Source organism: Haliotis cracherodii, unplaced genomic scaffold (genome assembly GCF_022045235.1).
Source record: "Haliotis cracherodii isolate W230 unplaced genomic scaffold, xgHalCrac1.p SCAF_10, whole genome shotgun sequence".
In the NCBI taxonomy this organism is placed as follows: domain Eukaryota; kingdom Metazoa; phylum Mollusca; class Gastropoda; order Lepetellida; family Haliotidae; genus Haliotis; species Haliotis cracherodii.
The window spans coordinates 43,299,196-43,326,314 of record NW_027266265.1 but is presented as its reverse complement, the minus strand read 5'-3'; the positions used below and the strand labels follow the sequence as shown (position 1 = coordinate 43,326,314).

The window sequence follows — 27,119 nt, the reverse complement described above, 5'->3', positions numbered from 1 at the left end:
CCATTTCTCTTTCTCTCATGCTATGCCTTTACACAAATCATTCGAAGACTATTATTTCTATTATTCCGTTCTTTATATAATCGAGATAGTTTCATTTGTGATATTGATTTTTTCATTCCACTAATTAGATGAATACTAATGCAGTATTTGTCGAATACTTTTTAAATAGATCCATAGTTGTATTTCATGCTAAACGACATTTTCCTGGATATACTTATATTTTGCTTTTCTATATTATGGAAGACCTGTAGTCATTTCCATTTACAGTCAGATGGTTTTTTTATGATCCACTGTATTTTTTAAATAATGCATTATAATAATTTCAATCACTCAAATGTATCGGAGCTGCGACGCACTGAGTTTCACTGTTAACGACTAATAAGCACTTAGTTGCTCCATTTCTTGACAACTCGGTGTGAAACGAACCCCTACCCTACCTTCCGTTTCCCATTCTCAGACTTACATGTGTAATAATAACTAATTTGTGTTAAACGCAGCATTATGCCGTGATAACCATTCCCTTTTCGCTGTTCGACTAACTAACTCAAAACTGTTCCAGGAAACATTTTAATTTTATGACAGGTAAGTTAAAGGTGAAACATGTTTCTATCATGTTGTAAATGAACAGACGACTCGTTTGGAATAGTTTATTATCATTTGTTATCGAAACTTCCTGTATCATTCTTCGAAAAGTAATTGCATTATACACGTGTACTGTTTTGAAGGTATGCTAATTCTAGCGGTTATATTTCAGGGCCCGGACTTGGATTTATTGCTTATCCTGAGGCACTCACGACTCTGCCTCTCCCTCAACTCTGGAACATCCTGTTCTTCCTCATGCTTCTGACTGTTGGTCTCGACACACAGGTAGTGCTCATATTGGACTTGATACTGTTGTTTAGCATGGAACTCCGATCTAAGGCAGGCCTCTGATCAGTCGCGGGGCGGTCGGGTAGCCTAGTGGTTAAAGCGTTCACGCCGAAGACCCGGGTTCGATTCCCAACATGGGTACAATGTGTGAAGCCCATTTCTGGTGTTTCCCGCCGTGATGTTTTCTGGAATATTGCTTAAAGCGGCATAAAACCATACTCACTCTTTCACTAATCAGTGGTATATTGATACTCATGGCAAGAATATACAATGACTTTCAGGGCTTGCTTAAAGGAACTTGGAGTATCTTTTGCCTGTTGCCATTAAAACATAGCATAGGACAGAACCAGGCTGCACCCTGGTCTAATAAATTTATCAAAGTTGAAATCTTGGCGAGGCTTCTGACTGTGTCACATTAACTGATGACGTGTTGTTGTAAAGCGTATTAGTAACATGTGCACATAATCTTGAAGTACCCACAGTTTGCTGACGTCAAGCCCACGAAAGCATGACAAATTAAAACTAACACAGATATGTGTGATGTAGTATGGTAAATACAGCTTAAAGGTATTGAATGTGCTCACTTGTGTTGACCAGTAAGGGTTAGTCAGAGACAAATTCGAAACACTTTAGCATGCAACTGGTGCATATAGACATAACTATTTAAATATTAGGTTGCATTTTTCAATATTAGGTAGCACTGGTGCATGTCTTAAAAATCAAAACGCTAAATCAAGCCCTGCTATTATCACATGACATCATGGTCAAGAAGCTACTCCTCGCTTGTTGGTTATTCGTCATCGTTTCATCCTGCACTGTGTTAGCCGCAGTGCAGTCTTTTCCCGCCTCTTCTTCGCCACATTGATGGCTCTCCTTAGATTCTAACTATTACTGAGGAAAGAATCACGTATGCGTGTAATGTTCGCTTTCCTCATGTTTCATCCTTTATCGTCAGCCATTGCGCAATCTTTATGACTCTAAGGGTAAGTTAAATTTCCATGTTAAAATATATACATACACCTCCACCTCCCATTAGCATGGTGATCTCTCTTCAGTGGCTGGCGATCTATAGCTCATTTTTATCTTGTATTGTTACGTATGGTGTTATCTTTTTATGGTTGGGGAGGTCGGGTAGCCTGGTGGTTAAAGCGATCGCTCGTCACGCTGAAGACCCGGGTTCGATTCCCGACATGGGTACAATGTGTGAAGCCCATTTTCTGGTGTCCCCCCGCCGTGATATTGCTGGAATATTGCTAAAAGCGGCGTAAAACCATACTCACTCACTCACTCTTTTTATGGTTATCCACTAGTTTTAAATAAAATCTGTGATAAATATTGATTTTTTTTACTGTTTTTCGAAGACAGTTTTTTTATACAATCTAAATATATCTATTTTGAATATAATACTTTTGCTCGTCACGATATGGCTGAAATAATGCCGATGTGACGTTAAATTTTAACTCGCTCACTCATCACCCTGCCGGCACGTGAAATACCGCTTACCGGTTAACGCATGGTAATTTAAGAGCGCAATACATGCTCGCTGTTCCTTGGTGGGGTTTTCGACGAATACCGGCTTCATATGGTCCCCGGCTGTCGGCCAGGTCAGCGAGGTCACGATGACCAAGCTTGACATTTTTAAGAATGTGCAAACCCTTTGTGAAATGTTTATTAAGCTGATATCCTACACATCCTACACATACCTAATATGACACCCCATAGCCATCACACCATGGCCTGCCTATTCTTATGTATGCAAGTTATTTCTTTCATCACTCTCAGTCTATGTGGATACTGCTGACACACCCTTATGCAACAGTTGGGGAACACACGCATTCACACAAAGTCCTTAAGTTATCATCAACACGACATAGCACGCCGAACACAGGCTTCTGTTGCATAAAGTAATAAACAGCTCGTTTTTACAATATAGGCTAATGTACCAGAGGTGTAAATGGGCTAAGTAACGTCAAAGGTGTCATATTCTACCATGGCAAGCTATAATCCTTGGGCCCACAATAACGTCTATATTTTACTGTAGTTGCGATGTTTTGGTATATATCCTTATACCGTTGTCAAGCAGGGCTAATTAGAACATAATATAACATATGCAACACAAAGTGGCCGAGTGATGGCCATTAATAGTTATTTTCGGAACACGTGAACAACTTTAGGGGTCATTAGGGGTGGCCCAGTCGTCTGAGGCGCCGCGTTTCTCTTGCAGAGTTGCATCCCTTGGGCACGCCAGAAACCTATGATTGTGGGTTCGAATCTCGGTTCGCCCCAATTATGTTTCTAGGTTTGTCAGCACCATACCCGTGCTCGTGGGTTTCACCGAAGTGGTAAACGTCAGAGACCTGCATCACTTCGGGCTTTCCTCCCACATTAAGCTGACATGCCGCGATATAACTGGAATACTGTTAAAAGCGGCGTTAAACCCAACTCACTCACTCACTCACTGAACAACCTTAGGTGTCACCATGGTGGGAAAATTAAATTAGGAAAATGGTTCAATCGCAAAGGTCAAATCACGGTCAAATTAAAATAAAATAACCCACACTAGACCAAGTACTAAATTTCATTACATCATGAACAATAATGGCCTGTGATGGGTTTTCAATATGGCTGTTGTTAGGGCCATGTTTAAAATCAACAAATTGGGGCGTCGTAGTTGATACTAAGAATCATGTGAACTTGCAACTTCTTTGGTTCAGTGTCTCCGACAATATGGAGACAAAAAAACTGTGCTGATAAATAATGAAATAATGAAAGCCTAAAAGCTAGTAGGTATATTTATTACGACCAAACAGCCATTATATTGATGGAGTGCTTGTTTGCAGTCGCAATAACCAGGACAGGAACATTATGAGCATTTTGGATCATACATAAATTGATGAATTATTGATTATTGATATTTTATTGTACGTTTTCCAGTTTGTACCGAATTACGCGTTTCTGTATAAATTATACCACCTGTCGGGCTAGAAGAGTTCCCCAGCAACATATGCTGGTTGTAAGAGGGGCCCAACAGGATAGGTAGTCAGTTGTTTGTTTGTTTGTTTGTTGTTTAACGCCACAGTATTCAAGCTATTTGACGGCGATCTGAAAATAATCGAGTCTGGACCAGACACTCCAGTGATTGACATCATGGTCGTCGGTCCACGCACATGGGAATCGATGACATGCATCAACCAAGTCAGCGAGCCTGACCATCCGATCCCGTTCGTCGCCTCTTACAACAAGCATTGGTTGTTGCTAAGTGCGGCGTTAAACAACAATCAAAGAAAGAAAACAAACATCATGCATCAGGACAATTTTGCCGGATGCGTGTATGCGAGAAACCGAATACTCGCTGCGACATCATGTGCGGCACATGGGGAAACTGACATAAACAGTGTCGCGGGAAAACATCGACTTCACTGACTGAAGCAGTTGGCACGGAATCAAGGTTACGAGAGGTGTTATTGTTTTGCTTCTACGAGCCTGGGAATCCTACAGCGAAGAAAACTGTAGCTCTTACCAACGACATTGGTCTGTGATCACAATAGGGGGCAGTGGCCAAAATACAGACTGACTGCGAATTAATATTGACTTATTGGCTGGATCGGCAACGTGATCAGCGACTCGCAATTATAGAAGGCATGGCTATAGACCCTGATCGCTGGTCGTGGTTTTACTGTATTCGATATACTCACACTTCCTACCACTGGTAGACTGCACAGCTGTTCTCAAGCTTAACCAGAGAGGCATTTGTTCGCAATGAGGTGAGGGAGATTAAGTGCAGTTGGGTTTAATGTCCTTATCAAGTGTGTTTCGCTTTTATGGACGCATGCAACATGTTTGTAGGGCTGTTTGTACGAGTCCGGGCCAATGCCCGTTATATGGATATTATGTTGCAGTTTAGACCCGTGAAGATATCTGGAAGGAATAAGTCTTCAGCAACCCATGCTTGCCGTAAAAGGCGACTATGCTTGTCGTAAAAGGCGACTAACGGGATCGGGTGGTCAGGCTCGCTGACTTGGTTGATACATGTCATCGATCCCAATTACGTGGATCGATGCTCATGATATTAATCACTGGATTGTCTGGTCCAGACTCGATTATTTACAGACCGCCGTCAAATAGCTGTAATATTGCTGAGTGCGGCGTTAAACAACAAACCAACCAACCAATATCGCAGTTTAACATGGATACCCCACTCAGACAGAGTATACTGACTCCGAGATCACTTGTTTACACCCCGTTGATGTCGTGCGCGAGGTTTGAACCGGGCCATGGTTTTCACTACAATCTAGTCGATCTAGGGCTACAAAGCTCATCGTTGTTGAAAGCAGCGTTAAACCCAACAGAGTCACCGTTGCGTAACATATTCATAGACTATATCATCATGTGAAAGTGATGTAAACAGAACTAAAGAATTCGAAATATGAATGAGTGGGTCGGTGCCTTTTGTGATGGGTATGACAGGGAGCTAATACTGTGTAGGAGAAACGCCCAAGGTGATTTTGACAGTAGACCTCTGTCGCGATCACCGATAGATACATATAACCGAAATATCATTATCCGAATGATTTGTCGAACCTGAATTAGCATGAATTATGAATTCTATTTAATATATATCTTTTTGAGGGCTTTGATGGGTGACTGTATTCGGCTGCCTAACTCCAGAGCGTTTTTTCGATCCCGCCCCACACATGTAGCACATGCGACTTTGTTCGAAATAAGCCTCTATTCACCCAGCAGTGAATGGGTACCCGATAGAAAGGGATGTTTTGGTTTTTTGGCTGTTTTTAACGCCGCACTCAGCAATATTCCAGCTATACGACTGCGGTCTGTAAATAATCGGACCAGACAATCCAGTGACTGACATCATGAGCATCGATCCACGCAATTGGGATACGATGACATGTATGAACCAAGTCAGCGAGTCTGACTACCCGATCCCGTCAGTCCTCTTTTACGGCAAGCATGGGTTGCTGAAGACCTACCTTTATCCGGATCTTCACGGATGACTGTTAACCTTCTAGCGCTTCTCAGACAGCTAAGGTGTATATTGCCCAGGGAGCTGCGAATGGCAACAACCGAATGCTCACTGATCCTTTGGCCGGAGTAATAATACCACAGCGATTCCAGCAAACATTGCGTAGTGAGTTACGGGTTTTATAACCTGACACAAGAATGTGCAGGCGGATGTTGTTGTGAAGAGAACCATGGACCACATGTAATTACTCTTGAATCTGCAACCATTGCCTGATAACCATATGCACATCTTGTCAACGGATATCCTGCTAGATATAGTCTTGCTCCAAGGCTGTACTGAAAGATAAGTCCATGGATGTGTAGTAATTCTATCCTCCTATTAAGCAAGTCTAGATATGTGGACTACAAGGACACCAGTCTCTTATAGGGACAACTTGTTCTTATTATTTACATAAGATAGAAATAATGATTTATACTAAAAACTATTGCCTTAGAGACTTGTGCAAGTCTATGCTAGATACTGAGGTTTGTCTGTTCCGTGTGGATTGGTCACCCAAGCAGAACTAGGGTTTGGGCCAGTGCAACTGGGTCGGCCTCAGGAACCGGGGTAGACTGACGCCTAGTCTCTGAAAATATATAATTTTGATAGAAACAATAAATCCATTTAAATTGACAAGGAGCCCCAGTGAGATGAGAGATTCAGAACCCATAGAAAATCTAGACTTGCTTCATTTAGGGTTATAGCATTACAGTAAGGGCTGGGCCTTCTGATTGAAACAGATGGTTTGGCGGGCACATCACCGCGGAAGCTAATATTCATAGAATAGTCCTTATTTTTAGTCATTGTCATTAGGAATATTTAAGTAATTATATCTGCATTTACAGGTTTCAAAATGCAAAGTTGCGGTTACTACAATACGTGGCAATACATGCAGCGAGGTTTCAAATGTTAAATTTAGCTCGGATTACTCTACAGGTAACCTAGCGCCACAGTGAAGACACCGTGTATTTATCTCCTAAATGAATGCCTGGAATGAAAATTATATCTTCGCAACTTAGAACTAGTACACCCGATATGCATTTCATAATGAATCACGCGGAATGCAGGCTTTTTATGACTTGTATAGCACTATTGCGCCCTGTATATTACTGAACTGTCATTACCATACACAGACGTGCTTCCGGGACACATGCACAGCCTTAGAGAACAATCAGTCACAAACGGGCGAGTGGAGCCGGAAAAGCTTGAAATATTACAATATATTGATCAGAAACAATCTTCAGATAACTCTGTCCCGAGATTGCCGTAATAGGGCAAATATTAAACTGGATTCTAAATGTTTTCATGTGAAATGAAAATTCCGCAGTTAGCTAGATACCAACATCTCGTATGACTTGAGAATACACTCATTCAATACAAGTGACTCATTCTATACCCGAACACACAAAATATGCGATTGATTTTTTCCCCTGAATTGCATTGATCATCGTAAAAGTGATTAACTGTTTACATTAATCTGTTCCCACAGGGCTGACTATGGTTGACTCATTGTTGACTCATTGTTGTGTTTTGTCTTCTTGAAACTTGGAAAAAGATCTATCACCAATGGATCTTTGTTTTACACAATATAAATATATAACGGCAACGCCATAGAATAATCAGTCTAAATTATCCGACGAAACAGATTCAATTGGGCGAAAAAAGCAAAATAGCCGTGAAAATATTATGAATGGATCACTGAAAATAGGTGATGGCACCAGGTGCTTACAACAGCATGCTGTCCCCCGGTAGCATCTGCCACTCACCAAATGTGCATAAAACGTATGTGTTTTGTTGACACCAGGAGTAATCCTGCCATGCGACGGCGGCATGTAAATAATAATAATAATCTTGACTCGACGTTAAACCCCATATCATGTCAATTAAGATACAGACGAAGCCAATAGTATATGTCTGGGATACGGGAGGTCCAGATTGCAGGATTTCACCGATTTTCACCGAACTTTCTATTGATCGAAATGCGACGAAATCTGAAGCAGTAATTTTATGTAGGTAAAGACAAGAACGGACACGTAGACTCGACATCAAATTTAATAATAAATTAAATAATAAAATATTCACTCCAGCTCTCACCCTTTCACATCTTGAGCAGCCTGTAATCTTACCCTATCTCATCTCTAGGCTTGAAATTAACAAGACTTGGGAATTCCTAACTATTCGTCGGTTCAGTCATGGAATTATTTGTGTTTAACCTCATATAGAACTTTACTTCGGGACTGTATGTAAGTCTACACGAATCTGGCACGAGTATGCCTAACGTGATATTCCAGTGGTACGCGTAGAGCGTGGGAAGTCCCAGTGTGCTCATGGATCACTATGGGATATCACCGTAGTTGCAACCGCCGTGATGCCGCTGTGAAGTGTCGTCAATCAGCCCACTCAAGTGTTGCGTTAAATAACGACATGATATATTGATTTGATCATTCTATTCTTTTTCGAAGGTTATTTGTCATCGTGGTCATGACGGGGTGCTTACTCACTTCAATAAATCGTTGGAAACCACATGCTGCTAAACGGGGAGAGGGTGGTGTGTGTGTGTGTGTGTGTGTGTGTGGGGGGGGGGGGGGGGGTCATTCCTTCATTCCTTCAATATCAGTCAATCAGTCATTTATTACTAGTTCTTTTATATACTGAAACAGCACTTGCTATCAACTACTGCCGGTAGCGGTAGGGAGGAGAATTCAACTACAAGTCAACATTCCTCAACCAAAACCTTCTCAAATTAAATGATGCCTTTTGGTTTTTCAATAATATTAACAATTAGGGCGTTTTCAGTTAATCACACTGGGTTACTTGTCATCACTTTAGAAGCATAAGTGACACAACAATATATCTTCACAAATATAAAAACTAGTAATCACATGGAACCTTTTTCATGACGTATTAGGGAATTTGACTTATCCTTTCCAATAACATGTACACAGTTAAGTCTCCAGAAATAACCCCAAACCGTGAATATTATTTGCGAAATAGTCTCTGTGGTTACCAGTCGAACTCGCCTTACGAATAAAAAAACTAGTAATCACATGGAACCTTTTTCATGACGTATTAGGGAATTTGACTTATCCTTTCCAATAACATGTACACAGTTAAGTCTCCAGAAATAACCCCAAACCGTGAATATTATTTGCGAAATAGTCTCTGTGGTTACCAGTCGAACTCGCCTTACGATGACATCTAACGTTTCAGTTCGGAATGACGGAGATCATATGTGGCACTGTGTTGGAGAGTTTCCCGCGGAAGCTGGCAAAGAGGAGAACACTGGTGACTGCAGCTATCTGTGGCGGGTTCTTCATCCTTGGGCTGCCCTTGACAACATCGGTAAGACCGTCAATGTCCTTGTCACTGTAGTCCTGAGTGTTGTGTGCGAGAGTACCCGAGAAACAACTGTAGTTACCGAATAAATAGCATTATTTGCCTGCGAGAGGAGATTCTGTAGACGTGTTGTTGGAATACCACCGACGACGACATTGTTCTGTGAATCTCTCGCCAATCAAATTGGATGTTTGTGCTCCCCACCGCTACATCCCATTACAGGTCGGATATCCCATTACAGGTCACGTCACAACGACCTCTCGCGAACTTTGACGGACCAATGAAATGTCAAACAGGAAGTCGACATTAGTTTATCAGAAAGCAGCTTCCCCGTGCTTTACGACGTTCCAAAATGGCGACTTCTATTCCAGATTACGCTTAAAAAAAAATTCTAGTAAATTCTCGATTCAAAACTGAACAAAAGACAATTCTCGAATTTCTTATAGATAGCCTAGATTGTATGGCAGTACATCCCACGGACTATGGAAGGTCTCTTTCGTTTCAAATATTTATTGCATTGAAGCGAGAGACAGGAAGCTAGATGAGGAGAAAACACATTCGGACTTTCACTTTCGAGATCTGGTAAACGACTCTCTGATTGGTCGGGGGAAATGTCGTTCTGGTGTGACCTGTAATAGGATGTCCTCCGATGTCCTAGTCTTCACTTGATACGGGCCGCAATTTGCTAGTTGTCTCCCTTAGGCCCGCCAGTATCCTATGAAGGTGGGCCCGAATCCAGATTTGCTCTGAGTTTGACTCTTGGTTTGTCAGGACTATGTCCAGGCTCTAGGACCTCATCGTCTAAGCTCTGCATCACCTATTAGTTGGTTGTTCACCCACATTAAGCTGATAGTCAGGTGGAGCTCTAATACTGTTCAAAGCGGCGATAAATCCATTCACACTCGCAACAGGTTACTCAAGAAAAGTGAGATAGCCAAGTGGTTAAAGTGTTGATGAATCACGTCGAAGATGTGGGTTTGATTCCCATGTGTGCCCCTTGTTGTAATATTGTCGGAACATTGCAGAAAACAGTTCCGACTATTATTTAATATTCCGAATTTGGGAAGGGTACAACTCAATGTACAGAAAGTTACCTGGGTTATGATGATCGGAAGACGGCCCCCACAAATCTTCACTAACTGCTGTAAAACAAACGTTCCTTCGGTGCTTCGAACGGGTGTCCAATTGTGATCAGTGTGTGGCTACCGACATCACCTCTAGCCTGTATGAGTCTGTTGTTTGACATCACTCCTAGCCTGTATGAGTGTTGTTTGACATCTCTCCTAGCCTGTAAGAGTCTGTTGTTTGACATCACTCCTAGCCTGTATGGGTCTGTTGTTTGACATCACTCCTAGCCTGTATGGGTCTGTTGTTTGACATCACTCCTAGCCTGTATGAGTCTGTTGTTTGACATCACTCCTAGCCTGTATTAGTATGTTGTTTGACATCACCTCTAGATTTGACATCTCCCCTAGCTTGTATGAGTCTGTTATTTGACATCACCTCTAGCCTGTATGGGTCTGTTATTTGACATCTCCCCTAGCCTGTATGAGTCTGTTGTTTGACATCACCTCTAACCTGTATGGGTCTGTTATTTGACATCTCCCCTAGCCTGTATGAGTCTGTTGTTTGACATCTCTCCTAGCCTGTATGCGTCTGTTGTTTGACATCACTCCTAGCCTGTATGCATCTGTTGTTTGACATCTCCCCTAGCCTGTATGGGTCTGTTATTTGACATCTCCCCTAGCCTGTATGAGTCTGTTGTTTGACATCTCCCCTAGCCTGTATGCGTCTGTTGTTTGACATCACACCTAGCCTGTATTAGTATGTTGTTTGACATCACACCTAGCTTGTATGGGTCTGTTATTTGACATCACCCCTGTCGATGTCTATCGTTTGACATCACCCCTGTCGATGTCTATCGTTTGACATCACCCCTGTCGATGTCTATTGTTGGAAATAATCCCTAGCCGGTATGTGTCCGTTGTTTGACGTCACCCCAAGCAAGTATGTGTTCGTTGTTTGACATCACCCCTGTCGATGTCTATCGTTTGACATCAAGCCTGTCGATGTCTATCGTTTGACATCACCCCTGTCGATGTCTATCGTTTGACGTCACCCCTGTCGGTGTCTATCGTTTGGCATCACCCCTGTCGGTGTCTATCGTTTGACACCACCCTAGCCGGTATGTGTCGGGTGACCCTGAGATGACTGGTTTTGTTTCCGATGCTAAGACTGCAACGACACGCTGGAAGCGAGCGGGGAACGCGAGGGGATGCCAGTAGTGAAATCGCTATCGATCACAGGATTGTCCGCTTGCCTAGAGCGATCGCCAGAGACCAGTTTGAGCCGATTACTCAGCTGCTGCGAAGTTAAACATTGAGACTCAAGCGTGTGTTGTCACAGTCTCAACCTATCGCCTTAACTTGATGGATTCGTAACCACTCGTGCATTTCCGGCTAAGGCGATTGGCCCCCGGAATAACACGAGTTGAGGCAGGTGCATGTGATGCGGTGGGCTGACTGGATTACTGTCTGTACACATCTGTGCGCATTTATACATTAATCAGGTGGAGTGATATCAGCTTGTTTATGCGTCATCGTGAAGTGACAATGTATTTCATAATATTGTACATCCGCCTAAATTTCTTGAAATCTGCACCTGACACCTAATAGACATAAGCCACTTAAAATAATGACCTAGATTATAGTGTGTATCTCGTTATTACTAATCAGGACTATCGAAGTCCCATTCGCTGTCTGGGCTGCGTGTAGAGGGGGCAAGGCCCCGAGCTGATGATGAGCGTAACCAGCCTCACAAACCCTCTTTGCTGCATTTTATATTTTAATTTGTACATAATAGTGGACATTTGTATTGCGCCAGTTCCCTCGAACATGCACTGCACCAAAACTGTATGAATTAAATTGAGATACCGTTCATAGCGGCGTTAAAAGTCCACTCACTCACTCTATGTATCTCTCATGGTTTGCAGGCGGGTGTCTACTACTTCCAACTGATGGACTGGTACTCCACTTCGTTCGGTCTTCCCCTGATCGGCTTTGTGGAGTGTGTTGTGTTCGCCTGGATATACGGTACGTGTTTGGGGAATAAGGTAAAGGGCAGTAGGGGGATTAGAAGGGTAAGAACTATGAATTTCGGAGAGTTCCAATTTCAGATAAAAAACTAATATTTTGAGCGGAACAATTCAATGACTGAGACGTTTATTTGATTGGTTTGGCCGCTAAACTGACATTCTGCTGATATCTTGAGGAACTTGAGAATGTGATTAGCTTTTGTGAACCATTTTGTAAACCTTCCGCCCCGACGTGCCTTTGCGTGTTGACATATTTAATCAAGAATGTGCTTCCGGTTTAGGAACGGACCGCCTGAGTGATGACATCAGCATGATGATCGGAAGACGACCCCCACAATTCTTCACTATCTGCTGGAAATTCGTGACTCCGGTCCTTCTCTTTGTAAGCAGACGACTTCCTGTCACGTGACTTACCTAAATCAAAATACTACGTCATATACAACGGTATTCCATACAGCCAACAACGATAAAAAATAGTTGTTTTCAAAAACTTTCTTATGGTAATAGTACTGTTTCTGTTGAGGAATGTGTTCATCTTATTTCCCTCTACACAGACCACCCTCGTCTCGGCCTTTGTCAGCTACCAGGCACCAACGTACGATAAATACACATACCCAGTCGGCGCCATTGCAGCGGGTTGGTTGATTGGTATGATGTCCGTGGTTCCAATCCCGATCTTCGTCGTCTACAAGTTCTTCAGAGCGTCCGGGCCCTTCATTAAGGTATGTAACTCATCCGTTCACGTGATCGCAAGGGTTCACTCCCTTTATGGCTGTTTCCCAGCTTGACAACTCAGATATGAGGAGGCAGAATATGGTCACTTATGGAATAACGTAAGGAAGCCTATTGGGGCCATTTGTTTTGTGTTTTGTTTTTAATTTTCTTGAAATTTCATGATACTAAGTTGAAATTACAAGATACTAAGTGGAAATTACAAGATACTGATTTGAAATTTCAACTTAGTATCTTGACATTTCAAGAAAAACAAGAAAAAACAAAAGGCCCCTAAAGGCTTCCGTAATAGTCCGTCTCCATTTTTGAACATTAAACGAATGTTGCTGGATGGACAAGAATAGTGGCTCTGGTGGTGAATGCATATATTGTGTGTTACCTGACGAGGTGGATGAGGTTCCGACAGGTGGATGTGGATGTATTAAGGTTGGGCTGATTTGGCGATAGTGTTGGCTTTAGTTATGGTGGGTGGATTATGGAGGTGGAGGCATTAAGTAAGGTAGGGTTGCTTTGAGGATAGTGTTGGATTGGGTTACGGCGGTTGGATTGTAATGGTGGATGTATTAATTGTGTTGTTTGGGGGAAATCGGATGTGGTCGTGACGGGTGGCCCTGTGGATTGTGGTGATGGATGTATTAAGTGTGGGTTGTTGGGGGATAGCGTAGGGTGGGATGGGTTGCGTGCTGAGTCAATAATGGCTCGGATGATGTGGAGATATCGTAGTGTGTGATGGAACCTTATGGAATCTAATACCTTACTACAACCCATCCTGATATATCTGTAATTTTATAAAAGCGGCATACACCAATTTCCACTGATAGAATTTCCCGGATTAGGTTGGTTTGGTTGGTTTGGTTGGTTTGTTGTTTAACGCCGTACTCAGCAATATTCCAGCTACATGACAGCGGTCTGTAAATACTCGAGTCTGGACCAGACAATCCAGTGATTAATATCATTATCATCGATCCACGCAATTGGGATCGATGACATGCAAAAACCAAGTCAGCGAGCCTGACCACCCGATCCCGTTTGTCGCCTCTTACGACAAGCATAGTCGCCTTTTACGGCAAGCATAGTCGCATTTTACGGCAAGCATGGGTTGCTCAATCCCATCCCGGATCTTCACAGGTTCCCCGGATTATGGTACGGGTGGCCCAGTCGTTTTCCTCGCCGCAATTCGCTGTGCCGTGTTGCGTCCCTTGGGCACGCCAGAAACCTATGATTGTGAGCCGGAATCCCGGTTCGCCCCGATTATTTTTTCTAGGTTTGACATCACCATACCCGTGCTCGTGTATCTACTAAAGTGGTTAAAGACCCGCACCACCTTCCTCCCACATGAACCCGACAAGCCGTGATAGAGCTTGAATACTGTTCAAAGCAGCGTTAGTCCCAACCCATTCATTCACTGGTCTCAACATCTCAATCAACCCACATAGTTCATCTGCTGAACTTCTATTTCAGCGCTTCATCCAAACCAAGAAACCGTCGGCCGACTGGGGTCCCGCTGAGAGCCTCCCCCGGGACTCTGACTTCTCTGAAATAAAGGACCCCCTCAACCGGACAGGGGAACTGTCGGTGTCGTCCCCTAGTGCCACAAGTATCGCCATCGACGACTGTCCCCAAAATGGCGTCACAGTCCACTCCAAGTTCCTCAGCGAACAGTCGTATATTTCCTGAAAACGATCCTAAACGATGGGTTATAGTGTGTCAGAGAGAACATATCGAAAACTTGGATCTTAGTTTTGACGAGGCTTGTCACTCAATTATGAAACGCTTTGAAAAGTTTGTAAGTGTAGTTTTCAAGCATGCATCGAACTGTATCCCGTTACCACATCAGTTGCCAAAGGAGGTGTTTCTGTACGACCAACTTGATTTTTTAACACACACACACCTCCCAGTCCAACCTTCGTGGTAAAGATATGTTCACCATGAATAATGGTAGCAAAGCTTTACAGGTCAAGTACTGATTTGTATTGGGGCCGACCATTTTATTTTCAAAGAAACCAATGCATGTCTTCATGTATGCATTTTGGTTCTTTTTTAAACTTCGGCAAAAAACAAAACACAAACAATAATTAAGAAATTATATTTGTGTGTTAATATTAATTGGTTGCCAGATCTGTCATAACTTATTAACTGCCTCTTTAAAAACATTTTTTGGCGATGTATGTGGGTCATTGTAGTCAAGCAAATGTAAATTTCTGTGAGTTGATATACATGTATTTTACAGACTAAGTAAAATCAGAAGTGAATGTTTGAAAAGATGTATAAGTGAAGACTCGTCACATTCCCTCCGATCTCAAACGCTATGTTAATATTCGCAGCTGCAGTTTTTTAACGGACCCAGATCCTACCAAACCTTATCTTCACTATGCACGAGAACATGTCTCTATATGTTTACACATTGTAGAATTATTGAGATGGCTTAGTAATGTACTGACATGACTAGTCCCGAGCGATAGCCTTATATCTGCATTCTATGCCTCGATCCAGCCCTTGTCGCCATTGCTATTGATTTTAGACAAGACATGCGCACAGGGAGGCTGCATTGCGTCACCCGCAGGGAATAACTGTACCGCAATGTCACCTTGACCTTGAATAGCTGTGACCTATCTCCCAATGAGTTTGTTTTGTACTGAAGCTTTAATGTCGAAATAGATCAAACTTATTCTAAACACAATTTTTGCTCGTCTAAACTGTGATAAAATATTCTTATTGTTAAGATGATTGAAAAATGCCTAAGAAATATGACCCAAATTTAGAGAAGATTGTGATAGTAAATATAAACAACTGCTTAGAATCACAATTTCATTATATGTTCATTATTGTTCACAGACTATTCATCCATTCGTCTCAACATTAATTTTACGAAATACGTGGTGCCAACGGTATTATATCCATTCTTGCTGATGAACCCGACATTGTCTTCCAATGATGTTCTGTGTCTCAGTAAGTTGTGTGTCCATGGAATATTGATGTACATGTATATACCCTATAACGTCTATAATGACACAATGTTCATCAGCTAAACTCGTCAAATATTCAATGCCTCCATTTCTCGCCACAGTGTACTTTCAAACAAGACCCTTCATTCACTCAATCGAGAAGACAAGTTTGTCAGCACCATACCCGGGCTTTCCTCCCACATGAAACTGACACGTTCTAAAGCTGTACTGTACTAACGATGTGTTTTCAAAATCTGGTAGTGATGTCATCAGCCGGAAGCGCATGAACCGGAAGTGATGTCATTATACGCGAAATGCACTTTCGCTGCAGTAGGTGTGGGGTATTTTTTATAATTTACAACATGACGTATGGCTGAATAAAATGGATCTTGGCAAGTCAGCTGTCACCTGATTTTGTCTGAATGGTGCTGTTTCTGTGTGTGAAAGTGTGTGGCATTCAAGTAAAAGGTCTGCTTCAGTTTTTGCAGGTACTGTAGACACCTGTGTACTTACAAATCTTAATCCAAGTCTTAATCCAACTAGACAAATCGAATTGATATTTTCAATCTCTTATTTTTTTTCATCAGGCAGTTCATTAAGACGAGTGTTGTCTGTTTACTGTTTGTGTCCTAGCCTATTGTTTCGGCGATTTGTGACGTACTGCCTTATAAATGAACCTTCAATATTTTGTATAGACTAAGTCAGTAGAGTTCGTTGCAGAGATTATATACATGCTGCATTGAAACAGCGTGGTTCCCGACCCCACTTCCACGGATGTGATCTTTTTTAACTATAGACCGAGACGTTTGCAGTCGCTTAAAAAATGTCAGTGCATGGATAGTCCTAACCTACATGTAGAAATCATAAGGGGTCAATGTGAGTATATATTGTTGGTGAATATATCGTAACTAAAGATTGTACGTGTGTGTGTATGTGTGTATTATTTCCAGCTATATATATTGTTAGTCCGTATGAAATAGAATCCCAAGAACAGTCACTTTGGATTTCTGAAAATAATGTTACAAAAACGCTTTATAATGAGACAGAACTAGTAAGTAGTGAAAGAATCAGCACAGCTATTTTTAAACTAGATATGTTACGAGACGGTGAATAGTGTTTGTTGTTGTTTTTAATCTCAGCTCACGTTAACTCATGCAAAACAACATGCATCTTCATCCAGTTAACAACTTACTTGTTTTCTCAGATCTTGTTGTGGGTATAGCCCACGATTCATTTTCTTACATGTGTGAGCAATTCACATACCAGTCACAATGTCAGAGTTGATATATATATTATTGTCATGATGATGTTTGTAGTTTTATGAATATATTTTTTATGTGTGTATGATGAACGTTCGTACAGATTGTACGTTGAATATTAGTTTTCATTTTGCAATTTTCATTTTAATGTTGTCTTTGGATTCGAAATGGATGTTAAATGACACAAATAACGACCTAATCAGTCATAATTCATTTAAGGGATCACGATAACACATTATTATTGTGATCATTAACAGTTCTGATATTAGCAATTATTAAAAAATAAAAAACGTACCGGATAAATGTCACAAATGGTGAAGTATAGAATTGATAAATAAAATTTAAAGTTTTTTATATGTTTTTAGGCATGGTATATGATTTGGCAAGGCTTCAAAAAAAACATCTTTAAATAGATTTAAATACTGGTGTAATCTCCCCTGGTGTAAACACAACGTAGCCATGTGAAAAATATACGTTAACCTGAACTTTAGAATATTATGTTCACTGTAAATTATGTTTTAAAAAGAAGGTTTTTGGTCCCACGATTCCTTAGAACACATTTGTTCAAGCTGGAGTTTCTGAAATAATCAAATATCGTTATTTGACAACATGTGTTTAGTTTTCCATTGTGTTAAATAACTGAAACATCAACTGTGGAATATGATCCAAGAACATCATATTGAGCGGGTTGATGCTTGTTCGTATATCATGTGCACTTGCTTGTCCATATTGAAACAGCTCTGCTTTCGTTTTCAAGGGCGTTATACTGTCTCATTCGATTAGAACGACTGGTCAGACATGCCAAAGATAATCTTCTCATCAACGCTTTCGATATTAACCGTTTGTAATACAAACAAATAAGTATCGTGATAGCATCAATATCATCCAATTCCGCCATACCGGATATGTGATGCGACACATGCACATGTTATGATTAATGATGTAAGCATTTTAATTTCGTAAGCCATATTGTCAAATACGAATATGACTATCCTACCAAAGTGAAATAACGTGTGTGTGATCTATTTTCTAAGTATGGAAGATCAGCTGTGTTTACTCGATTTAAGATATATCAACCATAAAATTTTGATGGCATTACACAAAATCACTATCACTTCACTGAAACGAACAAGAATAAATCGTTTTTCTAGTGCTTAAATATGTGTGTCTTTCTTTTCAACTGTATTTGATGACGCGAAAATTGTTCAAGTTCATGGGCCTGGGAGCAGGTAACAGAACGTCTTAGGCGTTTGTTGGGGTGACCTTCACTGTTAAAGTAGACACAATTTATTGAGAACAACTTCTTTAATTACTGTTAATGCGACGTTTCGGTATATATCCTGATACCATTGTCAAGCAAGTAATTAAAGAAGTTGTTATCGATAAATTGTGTCTACTGTGTCATCCATTAGCTTCTTAGAAATGCCTATCAAACAATTTGACCTGCGGTGTTGTTGTAGCATGTCACCATGGCGTGCAAAGGGACACTCGGTGGCCACATGTCATGGAGGGCTTGTAGGTCACGGTGACCTGCAAATGTTACTAGGCTGGGATGTCACATTGACCTGTGAAGTCTTGGCTAGTAGTGTCATATATCACATTGGCCTGTACAGTCTTGGTTGTGCCATATGTCACATTGACCTGTACAGTCTTGGTTGTGTCATATGTCACATTGACCTGTGCAGTCTTGGTTGTGCCATATGTCACATTGGCCTGTACAGTCTTGGTTGTGCCATATGTCACATTGGCCTGTACAGTCATGGTTGTGTCATATGTCACATTGGCCTGTACAGTATTGGCCGTGTAATATGTCACATTGGCCTGTACAGTCTTGGTTGTGCCATATGTCACATTGACCTGTGCAGTCTTGGTTGTGTCATATGTCACATTGGCCTGTACAGTATTGGCCGTGTAATATGTCACATTGGCCTGTACCGTCTTGGTTGTGTCATATGTCACATTGGCCTGTACAGTCTTGGTTGTGACATATGTCACATTGGCCTGTACAGTCTTGGTTGTGTCATATGTCACATTGGCCTGTACAGTATTGGCCGTGTAATATGTCACATTGGCCTGTACCGTCGTGGTTGTGCCATATGTCACATTGACCTGTGCAGTCTTGGTTGTGCCATATGTCACATTGGCCTGTACAGTCTTGGTTGTGCCATATGTCACATTGGCCTGTACAGTCATGGTTGTGTCATATGTCACATTGGCCTGTACAGTATTGGCCGTGTAATATGTCACATTGGCCTGTACAGTCTTGGTTGTATCATATGTCACATTGGCCTGTACAGTATTGGCCGTGTAATATGTCACATTGGCCTGTACCGTCTTGGTTGTGTCATATGTCACATTGGCCTGTACAGTCTTGGTTGTGACATATGTCACATTGGCCTGTACAGTATTGGTCGTGTAATATGTCACATTGGCCTGTACCGTCTTGGTTGTGTCATATGTCAAATTGACCTGTGAAGTCTTGGCTGGTCGTGTGTATATGTCACATTGGCCTGTATAGTTGTGGTTGTGTCAAATGTCACATTGACCTGTGAAGTCTTGGCTAGTTGTGTCATATGTCACATTGGCCTGTACCGTCTTGGTTGTGCCATATGTCACATTGGCCTGTACAGTCTTGGTTGTGTCATATGTCACATTGGCCTGTACCGTCTTGGTTGTGACATATGTCACATTGGCCTGTACAGTCTTGGTTGTGACATATGTCACATTGGCCTGTACAGTCTTGGTTGTGTCATATGTCACATTGGCCTGTACAGTCTTGGTTGTATCATATGTCACATTGGCCTGTACCGTCTTGGTCGTGTCATATGTCACATTGGCCTGTACAGTCTTGGTCGTGTCATATGTCACATTGGCCTGTACAGTCTTGGTTGTGTCATATGTCACATTGGCCTGTACCGTCTTGGTTGTGTCATATGTCACATTGGCCTGTACCGTCTTGGTTGTGTCATATGTCAAACTGACCTGTGAAGTCTTGGCTGGTCGTGTGTATATGTCACATTGGCCTGTATAGTTGTGGTTGTGTCAAATGTCACATTGACCTGTGAAGTCTTGGCTAGTTGTGTCATATGTCACATTGGCCTGTACCGTCTTGGTTGTGCCATATGTCACATTGGCCTGTACAGTCTTGGTTGTGTCATATGTCACATTGGCCTGTACCGTCTTGGTTGTGACATATGTCACATTGGCCTGTACAGTCTTGGTTGTGTCATATGTCACATTGGCCTGTACCGTCTTGGTCGTGTCATATGTCACATTGGCCTGTACAGTCTTGGTCGTGTCATATGTCACATTGGCCTGTGCCGTCGTGGTTGTGTCATATGTCACATTGGCCTGTACCGTCTTGGTTGTGTCATATGTCACATTGGCCTGTACCGTCTTGGTTGTGTCATATGTCACATTGGCCTGTACCGTCTTGGTTGTGTCATATGTCACATTGGCCTGTACAGTATTGGTCGTGTAATATGTCACATTGGCCTGTACCGTCTTGGTTGTGTCATATGTCAAATTGGCCTGTACCGTCGTGGTTGTGCCATATGTCACATTGGCCTGTACAGTCTTGGTTGTGTCATATGTCACATTGGCCTGTACCGTCTTGGTTGTGTCATATGTCACATTGGCCTGTACAGTATTGGTCGTGTAATATGTCACATTGGCCTGTACCGTCTTGGTTGTGTCATATGTCAAATTGACCTGTGAAGTCTTGGCTGGTCGTGTGTATATGTCACATTGGCCTGTACAGTTGTGGTTGTGTCAAATGTCACATTGACCTGTGAAGTCTTGGCTAGTCGTGTCATATGCAACATTGACCTGTACAGTCTTGGTTGTGTCTAATGGTACATTGACCTGTGAAATCTTGGCTGGTCGTGTCAAATGTCACATTGACCTGTGCAGTCTTGGTTGTGTCATATGTTACATTGACATGTACAGTTTTTGTTGAGTCGTCACGCCGAAGACCCGGGTTCTATTCCCGACATGGGTACATTGTGTGAAGCCCATTTCTGGTGTCCCCCGCCGTGATATTGCTGGGATATTGCTAAAAGCGGCGTAAAACCATACTCACTCACTCACTCACTCACTCACTTTGTTGTGTCATATGTCACATTGGCCAGTGAAGTTTTGGCTAGTCGTTTCATATGTCACATTGACCTGTGAAGTCTTGGTTAGTCGTGTCATAAGCCACATTGACCTGTACAGTCTTGGTTGTGTCATATGTTACATTGACCTATGAAGACTTGGCTGGTCGTGTCATATGTCACATTGACCTGTATAGTCATGGTTGTGTCACATGTCACATTGACCTGTGCAGTCTTGGCTGGTCATGTATATATGTCACATTGGCCTGTACAGTCTTGGTCGTGTCATATGCCACATTGACCTGTGCAGTCCTGGTTGTGTCATATGTCACAGTGACCTGTAATCTTACTTGACACGTCATTTGTCACATTAACCAGTGAACTCTTGCTTGGTCGTGCCATATGTCACATTGACCTATAGAGTCTTAGCTGGTTGTATCATATGCCAAAGTGACCTGTGAAATCTTAGTTGGTCGTGTCATGTCACATTGACCATGTACCCATGTGGGGAATCGAAACCAGGGCTTCGACATGACAAGCGAACGGTTGAACCACTAGGCTTACCCCTCCGCCCGAGCCTCCTTTTTATAGGTATTCTATAGTTTACAGGATATTAACGTTTCGGCCAATCTTTCAGTAAATATTAGCGTCTAAACCATTTACATGATCATAAGAAATCTCTGCTAAAAACAAAACACGTATTTTAACAAAAAATAAAAAAAATTGCGTGCCGTAAGAGGAGACTAACGAGATCGGGTGGTCAGGCTCGCTGACTTGGTTGATGCATATCATCGTTTCCCAATTGCGTGGATCGATGATCATGATGTTAATAACTGGATGGTCTTGTCCAGATTATTTACATACCGTCGTCATATAGCTGGAATATTGCGGCGTTAAACAACGAACAAACAGACATTGTATTGACACACATACTCTGAATGTTGTAGTAAACACAACTGCATTTTTAACCTACAAGTTCGCATATCCTTTCCCGTTTACTCGTTTACCCGTTTAGTCGTTTAACACTTCAAGAATGAACCTATGAGGAACGGGAATATTATTCGAGATACCACGGATCATAATCTGGGCGAATCCGGGATCCGAACGAACACTGCCACCGGATCTTGTCACGGCTGAGGATCTCAGCGTAGTGGAGTCGTCGTCTGACACAGTGGCTTGGACGTCAGATGAAGTATCGTAGTCGCTGGATACAGTGGAGTCGTCGTCTGGCACAGTGGCGTGGACATCAGATGCAATATCGTAGTCGCTGGATAAAGTGGAGTCGTCGTCTGGCACAGTGGCGTGGACGTAAGATGCAGTATCGTAGTCGCTGGAAAGAGTGGAGTCGTCGTCTGACACAGTGGCGTGGATGTCAGATGCAGTATCGTAGTCGCTGGATACAGTGGAGTCGTCGTCTGACGCAGTGGCGTGGACGTCAGATGCAATATCGTAGTCGCTGGAAAGAGTGGAGTCGTCGTCTGACACAGTGGCGTGGACGTCAGATGCAATATCGCAGTCGCTGGAAAGAGTGGAGTCGTCGTCTGACACAGTGGCGTGGACGTCAGATGTAATATCGTAGTCGCTGGATACAGTGGAGTCGTCGTCTGACACAGTGGCGTGGACGTCAGATGCAGTATCATAGTCGCTGGATACAGTCGAGGAGTTCGTCTGACACAGTGGCGTGGACATCAGATGTAATATCGTAGTCGCTGGATACAGTGGAGTCGTCGTCTGGCACAGTGGCGTGGACGTCAGATGCAATATCGTAGTCGCTGGATACAGTGGAGTCGTCGTCTGGCACAGTGGCGTGGACGTCAGATGAAGTATCGTAGTCGCTGGACACGGTGGGGTCGTCGTCTGACTCAGTGGCGTGGACGTCAGATGCAATATCGTAGTCGCTGGAAAGAGTGGAGTCGTCGTCTGACGCAGTGGCGTGGACATCAGATGCAATATCGTAGTCGCTGGATACAGTGGGGTCGTCGTCTGGCACAATGGCGTGGACGTCAGATGCAGTATCGTAGTCGCTGGAAAGAGTGGAGTCGTCGTCTGACACAGTGGCGTGGACATCAGATGTAATATCGTGGTCGCTGGATACAGTGGAGTCGTCGTCTGACACAGTGGTGTGGACGTCAGATGAAGTATCGTAGTCGCTGGATACAGTGGGGTCGTCGTCTGGCACAATGGCGTGGACGTCAGATGCAATATCGTAGTCGCTGGATACAGTGGGGTCGTCGTCTGACACAGTGGCGTGGACGTCAGATGCAGGATCGTAGTCGCTGGAGACCGTGGAGTCGTCGTCTGACACAGTGGCGTGGACGTCAGATGCAGTATCGTAGTCGCTGGACACGGTGGGGTCGTCGTCTGACACAGTGGCGTGGACGTCAGATGAAGTATCGTAGTCGCTGGACACGGTGGGGTCGTCATCTGGCACAGTGGCGTGGACGTCAGATGAAGTATCGTAGTCGCTGGACACGGTGGGGTCGTCGTCTGACACAGTGGCTTGGACGTCAGATGAAGTATCGTAGTCGCTGGATACAGTGGAGTCGTCGTCTGGCACAGTGGCGTGGACATCAGATGCAATATCGTAGTCGCTGGAAAGAGTGGAGTCGTCGTCTGGCACAGTGGCGTGGACGTCAGATGAAGTATCGTAGTCGCTGGATACAGTGGAGTCGTCGTCTGACACAGTGGCGTGGACGTCAGATGAAGTATCGTAGTCGCTGGACACGGTGGGGTCGTCGTCTGACACAGTGGCGTGGACGTAAGATGAAGTATCGTAGTCGCTGGACACGGTGGGGTCGTCGTCTGACACAGTGGCGTGGACGTCAGATGAAGTATTGTAGTCGCTGGATACAGTGGAGTCGTCTGACACAGTGGCGTGGACGTCAGATGCAGGATCGTAGTCGCTGGAGACAGTGGGGTCGTCGTCAGACACAGTGGCGTGGACGTCAGATGCAGGATCGTAGTCGCTGGAGACAGTGGGGTCGTCGTCGGACACATTGGCCTGTACAGTCTTGGTTGTGTCATATGTCACATTGGCCTGTACCGTCTTGGTTGTGCCATATGTCACATTGGCCTGTACAGTCTTGTTTGTGTCATATGTCACATTGGCCTGTACAGTCTTGGTCGTGTCATATGTCACATTGGCCTGTACAGTCTTGGTCGTGTCATATGTCACATTGGCCTGTACAGTCTTGGTTGTGTCATATGTCACATTGGCCTGTACAGTCTTGGTTGTGACATATGTCACATTGGCCTGTACAGTATTGGTCGTGTAATATGTCACATTGGCCTGTACCGTCTTGGTTGTGGATACAGTGGAGTCGTCGTCTGGCACAGTGGCGTGGACGTCAGATGAAGTATCGTAGTCGCTGGACACGGTGGGGTCGTCGTCTGACACAGTGGCGTGGACGTCAGATGCAATATCGTAGTCGCTGGAAAGAGTGGAGTCGTCGTCTGACGCAGTGGCGTGGACATCAGATGCAATATCGTAGTCGCTGGATACAGTGGGGTCGTCGTCTGGCACAATGGCGTGGACGTCAGATGCAGTATCGTAGTCGCTGGAAAGAGTGGAGTCGTCGTCTGACGCAGTGGCGTGGACATCAGATGCAATATCGTAGTCGCTGGATACAGTGGGGTCGTCGTCTGGCACAATGGCGTGGACGTCAGATGCAGTATCGTAGTCGCTGGAAAGAGTGGAGTCGTCGTCTGACACAGTGGCGTGGACGTCAGATGCAGTATCGTAGTCGCTGGACACGGTGGGGTCGTCGTCTGACACAGTGGCGTGGAAGTCAGATGAAGTATCGTAGTCGCTGGACACGGTGGGGTCGTCGTCTGGCACAGTGGCGTGGACGTCAGATGAAGTATCGTAGTCGCTGGACACGGTGGGGTCGTCGTCTGACACAGTGGCGTGGACGTCAGATGAAGTATCGTAGTCGCTGGACACGGTGGGGTCGTCGTCTGACACAGTGGCGTGGACGTCAGATGAAGTATCGTAGTCGCTGGACACGGTGGGGTCGTCGTCTGACACAGTGACATGGACGTCAGATGAAGTATCGTAGTCGCTGGACACGGTGGGGTCGTCGTCTGACACAGTGGCGTGGACGTCAGATGCAGTATCGTAGTCGCTGGACACGGTGGGGTCGTCGTCTGACACAGTGGCGTGGACGTAAGATGAAGTATCGTAGTCGCTGGACACGGTGGGGTCGTCGTCTGACACAGTGGCGTGAACGTAAGATGAAGTATCGTAGTCGCTGGACACGGTGGGGTCGTCGTCTGACACAGTGGCGTGGACGTAAGATGAAGTATCGTAGTCGCTGGACACGGTGGGGTCGTCGTCTGACACAGTGGCGTGGACGTCAGATGCAGTATCGTAGTCGCTGGATACAGTGGAGTCGTCGTCTGACACAGTGGCGTGGACATCAGATGCAGTGTCGTAGTCGCTGGAGACAGTGGGGTCGTCGTCTGACACAGTGGCGTGGACGTAAGATGAAGTATCGTAGTCGCTGGACACGGTGGGGTCGTCGTCTGACACAGTGGCGTGGACGTCAGATGAAGTATCGTAGTCGCTGGACACGGTGGGGTCGTCGTCGGACACAGTGGCGTGGACGTCAGATGAAGTATCGTAGTCGCTGGATACAGTGGAGTCGTCTGACACAATGGCGTGGACGTCAGATGCAGGATCGTAGTCGCTGGAGACAGTGGGGTCGTCGTCGGACACAGTGGCGTGGACGTCAGATGCAGGATCGTAGTCGCTGGAGACAGTGGGGTCGTCGTCGGACACAGTGGCGTTGACGTCAGATGCAGTGGCGATGTCATCAGATGCAGTGAAGTTGTTGTCAGATGCAAAGAATTAGTCGAAAGATGCAGTATCGACGTCGTTAGATGAAATGATACAGTGGGCGCCGTTGTCAGATGCAGAGAAGTAGTTGTCAGATATAGTAGAGCTGCCATCATCACAATCACCACCACCCCCCACGTGGCACCACACTTGCACATCACACTCATCTCCTAACACGAACGCTCATCTAGTCTCGGCAGTAATATATACAACCGTATATTGGTACGTATCCGATGTTCAATTTACATCGTAGGTTTAATTACGCGCACTCCTACACGAAGTTGTAAGATTCAAGTAAATCGATAATCTGATTACTGGTTGTATGGACTCCAGCATCTCTGCTGCCTCCTTGCCTCAACGTGTCAAGACATATCAGCTTTAACGCTGAACATCAGCCAACAAATGAGCTCTGTAAAGCGTCCGAATATTGATTCTCGAAAGCTGTATCTCATCGGTTCAAGTTTTGTGAGAACGTCGTCTTTCATTTTGCGTGGGAGGGTGAAATTCCCTTGAGGTCGACCTGATTCCTGGAGAAAATGTAGATCGCGGATTTAGCAGTTACTCAGCTCAATCTATCATAGATAGGGGCGGTCGGGTAGCCTAGTGGTTAAAACGTGCACTCGTCGCGCCGAAGACCCGGGTTCGATTCCCGACATGGGTACAATGTTGGAAGCCCATTTCTGGTGTCCCCCGCCGTGATATTGCTCGAATTTTGCTAAAAGCGGCGTAAAACAACACTCACTCACTATCATAGTTACCCCACGTTCGAACACTTATTATCAACAGAGAGCGAAAGTCCTAGCGATAAGGTATCAGCAACCTCGTTTCTCATAGAACCTCGACCTTCTTATCGACCCTTTGGCTTGGTCGAGGTCACGACACCTATCACCACTCTTAATGCGTCCCCGTTTACAGGCATATATGAAATGTGG

At 43.9% G+C, this 27,119-nt stretch overlaps 2 protein-coding genes across 2 annotated transcripts in view; one reads left to right on the top strand and one right to left on the bottom strand.

The window, feature by feature from the left end:
• Positions 1–18,404, top strand: part of LOC139454409 (sodium- and chloride-dependent glycine transporter 1-like) — a 54,705-nt gene extending 36,301 nt beyond the window's left edge. Inside the window, exons 9-14 of the mRNA XM_071236098.1 lie at positions 755–867; positions 9,101–9,232; positions 12,219–12,318; positions 12,602–12,702; positions 12,875–13,042; positions 14,514–18,404. Of these exons, the coding sequence (XP_071092199.1) occupies positions 755–867; positions 9,101–9,232; positions 12,219–12,318; positions 12,602–12,702; positions 12,875–13,042; positions 14,514–14,729 (830 nt within the window). The 3' untranslated portion in view covers positions 14,730–18,404. The remainder of the gene's footprint in view (positions 1–754; positions 868–9,100; positions 9,233–12,218; positions 12,319–12,601; positions 12,703–12,874; positions 13,043–14,513) is intronic.
• A 394-nt stretch (positions 18,405–18,798) lies between these two features.
• Positions 18,799–26,354, bottom strand: LOC139453835 (streptococcal hemagglutinin-like). The gene is made up of 6 exons (XM_071235289.1): positions 26,326–26,354; positions 23,004–26,101; positions 22,421–22,954; positions 20,316–21,008; positions 19,849–20,279; positions 18,799–19,653 (listed from the first exon to the last, which is right to left on the bottom strand). The coding sequence occupies exons 1-6, from the start codon at positions 26,352–26,354 to the stop codon at positions 18,799–18,801; spliced, it is 5,640 nt and encodes a 1,879-aa protein (XP_071091390.1).
• Between the last annotated feature and the right edge of the window lie 765 nt (positions 26,355–27,119).

Coding starts and splice junctions, on each gene's coding strand:
- LOC139453835 (XM_071235289.1), bottom strand. CDS start 26,354: ATGAGTGTGATGTGCAAGTGTGGTGCCAC. Junction 21,009..22,420: donor CGCCCAGATTATGATCCGTG/GTATCTCGAATA, acceptor ACAACTGTACAG/GCCAATGTGACATATACACA. Junction 20,280..20,315: donor AACTAGCCAAGACTTCACAG/GTCAATGTGACA, acceptor ACAACTATACAG/GCCAATGTGACATATACACA.